The sequence below is a fragment of the Symphalangus syndactylus genome, chromosome 23 (genome assembly GCF_028878055.3).
Source record: "Symphalangus syndactylus isolate Jambi chromosome 23, NHGRI_mSymSyn1-v2.1_pri, whole genome shotgun sequence".
Lineage (NCBI taxonomy): Eukaryota > Metazoa > Chordata > Mammalia > Primates > Hylobatidae > Symphalangus > Symphalangus syndactylus.
In genome coordinates this window covers 53,612,501-53,617,549 of record NC_072445.2, presented here as the reverse complement: position 1 = coordinate 53,617,549, position 5,049 = coordinate 53,612,501, and the positions used below count along the sequence as shown (strand labels likewise).

Genomic DNA, 5,049 nt, shown 5'->3' with positions numbered 1-5,049 from the left:
CAGGTCTGCTGGTAGAAACCACTGGTTGTGCAATAAGTTGATTTCAAAAATTACACCTTTTACATTTACATCCAGATAAAAACAGCTGAGGTCAAGCCACTAAACATTCTTGTAATTCAAAGAGAAGGAAATAGATTAATTCTTTGTTTAGGAAAAAAAAACAAACGAAACAAAAAACAAGGACGACTTATGCTGAGACATCTGTACCAATCTTCCTGAATAACTAAGTTAGGGAGGAAAAACAAATTTGGTGACTGTGGGGGCTAAAGTACTAACTTGTGGTTCTCTGAAATAGAAGGCGGTGCCTGATGGACATAGGTATCTCCGGTTACTTGGTTTGGCTGGGCGGTAGCAATTAAAACTAATGGTTTTCCCAACTACACCCAAGCGCTGGATCTTTCTTTTCCTTCTGGCTGTACCTCTCTGATACTCCCCCGCACCGGCTTTTTGGGGCCAAGGAAAGTTGGGGCCCTTCTTCTCACTCTTCAGACCCCAGGGTGTCCAGCTTGGGTTTCGTTCGGCCGAGCTCCTTGACCCCCCGCGCCCGGGAGGGGACTGGCCTCTCAGCGAATCGCCCCAGGCCTCTGGGGACCCCAGTTCGTCAGTCCAGGTCGCCCGCCCTGTCACCGAGGCCTAGCCCAAAAAGCTCGCGTCGTCCCATTTGGAAAGCAACGCAGCTTCCTCCTTGGGCACAGTCCCCGCTCTCTGGGTCCCGGCTGGTGCTGCGCCGGGTCCCTAAGACTTTGACTGGTTAGAGCAGGCGACGCCGAGAGCCAGGCCGCCTACAGGCGTCTCCAGCCCTACCCCATCGCCAGCTACAGAGACTGAGCCCCGAGCCCCAGCGCCGCGCCGCGCGGGGAGAGAAGCAGCTGTTCCCAACAGCTGGGGGGCGGCGGCGCCCGGCGCCCCAGGTGCTGCCGCGGCCAATCGCAGGCGTCCGGCCCGCCCCCCTCCCCAGCCGGGCGTCGACCCCCGGCCCGCGGGGGAAGGGAGCAGAGAGGTGGAGAGCCGTCCTCGGCACTCGTCTTCCAGATCCCACGGCGGGAGGGACAGACCCGAGCCGAAGCTGCGCGGAGTTCCTTGCCCCTGGCCCCGCCGCTGCGCCCCCCGCCCGCTTCGGCGCTCGGACGCTCTCCCCGCGGACCCTCCCCACACCCCACCCAAGGCACCTGATTCCTAAGGAAGAAAAATCTACCTCTAAAGCACCCCCTTCTTCGCTTGAGGACTACCCTCTCTTTTCATTTTTGGCCTCCCCGCCGGGTGAGTGGAAACCGCTTGCACATTCTATAGAACCGGATTCTAATCCAGACGATCCGGAGAATTTGTACGGTGACCGGCAGGGGGGGCGGGAGGAGACAGCGAAGTCAAGTCTTCAGGGCCGCTGGCGACTTCGGAAGCCGCGCGCCCGGCGCTCTCGGCCGCCCCCGGCCGCTCGCCCCCGCCGCGCCGCCGCCCTCGCCCCCGGGCTCGCCCTTGGCCCCCGGCGGCCGCGAAAGGGTGCGGGAGACGCGGAGCCGGAGGAGGAGGCGCAGCCGCTGCCCGAGCCGCAGCCGCAGCCGGAGCCCGAGCCGCGGGGCGGGCGCGAAGATGCACACGACCCAGAAGGACACGACGTACACCAAGATCTTCGTCGGGGGGCTGCCCTACCACACCACCGACGCCAGCCTGCGCAAGTACTTCGAGGTCTTCGGCGAGATCGAGGAGGCGGTGGTCATCACCGACCGGCAGACGGGCAAGTCCCGGGGCTATGGATTTGTAAGTTGCACGGACGGGGGTTGAGGGGGAGGGACGGAGTGGCGCCTGACCCCGGGGATGGGGAGCTTGGAGTGAGGGGCTCGGCGTGACCCGTGAGGAGCCCCGCGGGTAAAGCGGCGCTGCCCCTTCGCTCCGGGGTGAACTGAAACTTTGCTAGGGGAGAGGGCCGGCGCCAGCCTCGCGGGGTTCGGAGAAGACCCAGCGCTGTGCGAGGTCGGGGGCCGGGCAGGGCAGAGCAGGGGTGGAAGGAGAGACTTGTAATGACGGCGGGATTTGGGGTGCGGAGGGTTGCGAGGGAGGGGCCGCAACCCCGAACAATTGCATTCCCGGGCCGGAGGCCGGTTGTTAAGCGCGCTGTTGCTTTGTAAAAATGCGTGTGTTCTGGTGTTTTGGCTGGGGCAGGGAGGGGGACACCCCACGAGGTCTGGGGCTGTTCCCCTTGTGTCATCCCCCCGCCTTTTAATTGCAAAGGTAGGTTCTTTTAAATGATGATCCTAGGGCTCTTTGCCGAACTGAAACAGAGCATGTTAAGCTTCCTTCCTAGAGATTTAAGCGTGCAAATTCACTGCCGAAGAGCAGGGAGCCCCAGAGTAGGACAATAGCTATTGTCGTTGGGGAGTGTTTTCGGGAGGTTGGGAGCATTGGGCGGATGTAAGGCTGGACTTTCTTTAAAGCAAACGGTGCCTCTGAGGCTGAGTAGGGACCTGGGGGGCGGGGGAGTCGGGGGAAGGAGGATCTAGAGTTCCAAGAATTTAGGCTTCCAAATCTCAGCTAGGCCCTACTAGCACCCTTAAGATTTCGACGGTGGGGTGGGGGGAGGCAGGGTTAGAGGGTTTCTTTCTTTTTTCCTTCGTCTACCCGCCTCCCCCCGCCCCCGCCCGCCTGTTAAAAATGGGAGATCAAGGAGGAGGGTCCAGCCAAAAGAAGAAAGGAATAGAAAGAAAGTTTGATCTCAGTTTTATCATGAATGACTTCTCCATTGTGATTCTTGATTTCCTTCAAGGGTTAATTTAGAGGTTATGTATGTATGTCTGTGTGTGTCTGTTGCTAAGGTCACCATGGCTGACCGGGCTGCTGCCGAAAGGGCCTGCAAGGATCCCAATCCCATCATTGATGGCAGAAAGGCCAACGTGAATCTGGCATACTTAGGAGCAAAACCAAGGATCATGCAACCAGGTGAGAAATGGCTGTCTCCCCTACCCCCCTCTCCAAGAACCCCCCACTTATGGGTGGGATGATTCTCTAATTTAGAAGACATTGTCTCCTTCTGTAGATGTGTTTAGTAAACTTGAACCATGGCTTGTTATTCTACCAAGGCATTAAACATAAATGAGAGTTGTAAATACTCCTCTCAAGGCTTGAAATGTACCTGTGTGCAAAAATGGATCTTGGGGGTCATACAGGAAGAAGAGTTAGTCATGACTCACCTGTTTTCTATATGGCATACATTTGTAGTCTCCTCTCAATTTTCCAATTTTTAGCCACCGGTAGATAATTCACATGTGGATTATATGGGCCAAATTTGTCGACTTCAGCTAATATACTTCCCTACTTAGTGGTGTCTCTCCTTTTAGCACCAGTTGCACTGTGCTCAGAGCAGGTAATCTGACTTGAACACAGACCCAAGGGAAGCATTAAGGGGTAGGGGCGATGTCCAAATGGTAAAGGTTTCTTTGTTTTTTTGTTTTTTTTTGAGATGGAGTTTCGCTCTTGTTGCCCAGGCTGGAGTGCAATGGTGCAGTCTAGGCTCACTGCAACCTCCGCCTCCTGGGTTCAAGTGATTCTCCTGCCTCAGCCTCCCAAGTAGCTGGGATTACAGGAATGTGTCACCACACCCAGCTAATTTTGTATTTTTAGTAGAGACAGGGTTTCACTGTGTTGGTCAGGCTGGTCTCGAACTCCTGACCTCAGGTGATCCACCTGCCTTGGCCTCCCAAAGTGCTGGGATTACAGGCGTGAGCCACCGCGCCTGGCCCAAAATGGTAAACCTTTAACATAAAATCACAGAGTATCAGCAGTCAAAGAAAATAGAAATTGCACCTACTCAAGAACCCTATGCTTACAAAGAAACTGATGCTTAGAGATGAAAAATATTTTACTTAAGTCATGTAGCTATTAGTTGCCAAAAGGGAGCAGCTTTTTGTCTATGGGAAACCAATATCTCTTGGATTATTTACAACACTGCCCTTTGCATTAGCACAAATAGTTGAGAGTTGATTTTTAAGCAAATATATTTTCTTTGGTCAGGCAACTTTACTTGTAAAGTTTGATTAAATCATGTACTCTTCACTCCTAAGCCTTTCCATCTGAAATTTTGGGAAGAGGTTGACACTTCCATCCAAACGGGTTTAAAAGGAAACTAGGTTGTCAAGAAAATGAGTGTTTGTGCAAATATTCATGGGCATTAAAAAAATTCGTCTAATACATTGTGGGTATGTAGTATCCAGAAAAAAAAAAGGGGTTTTTTTGTGAATTTTTAATACTGGAAAGTGTAAAACCCATAATCTTCCAAAGCATTGTCTGAAGCATCCCAGAACGTTCCAAATTACAAAGACTTTTCATAGATTATGGTTCAAAACTGTGAGAATATTTGAGATGTAACTTCATTGTCAAATCCTGCTGTACTTAATTTTATTTCATGAACATTTTCCCAAGGTCCGATTCTGTGTCTGTCAACTAAACTTTGCAGATTTTTTTAAAGTTCCCACTTTTCCCCCGTTAAAACCTTTACTTTGAATCAACGATCGCATTTATAAAACCGGCTTTTAAAAATATACATACATATAGTTTCTTTAAAGTGGCAAAAGAATGGTTATCTTTTGTAAGTGAAAATTGTGATTGCATTTTACATGTAGGAATAATAAATGCCTAACCGTGCACAAATAAAGTATGTGGTATATTTTGTTGTTAGGTTTTGCCTTTGGTGTTCAACAACTTCATCCAGCCCTTATACAAAGACCTTTCGGGTAAGTTGATTAATCAGGCTTTCTTAAGTTTCAGTGTGACTATCATTTGTTAACGTGCCTCTTTGTTATATATAAGATCATGATGTCACAGAATGTTCCTGGTTATACAATTTTATATATATTTGTGCATTTTTAATGCTGATACTATAAATATTTTTAGATGAGTCAAGTTATCTGACCAAGTATGCAGCCTCCAAACGAGACAAATTTTGAGCTTATGATTAGCAAAACAAAACAAAAATACCAGGTATGACTTGTGTACAAGACGATTGTGTCCCATCACCATTACTATTGTTCGACTTGACTCAATTTTATTTATCTCTTTCTA

At 50.5% G+C, this 5,049-nt stretch overlaps 1 protein-coding gene across 2 annotated transcripts in view; it reads left to right on the top strand.

Annotated features, from left to right (window-relative positions):
- The first annotated feature begins 1,298 nt into the window (after positions 1-1,298).
- RBM24 (RNA binding motif protein 24) overlaps positions 1,299-5,049 on the top strand; it is a 12,572-nt gene continuing 8,821 nt past the window's right edge. The window contains exons 1-3 of one of the 2 annotated variants that reach the window (XM_055264101.2): positions 1,299-1,755; positions 2,808-2,931; positions 4,667-4,721. In XM_055264101.2, coding sequence (XP_055120076.1) covers positions 1,588-1,755; positions 2,808-2,931; positions 4,667-4,721 — 347 coding nt within the window. In that variant the 5' untranslated portion in view covers positions 1,299-1,587. Of the gene's footprint in view, positions 1,756-2,069; positions 2,227-2,807; positions 2,932-4,666; positions 4,722-5,049 lie in introns of those variants that run through there. The other variant, XM_055264100.2, reaches the window with a different exon arrangement.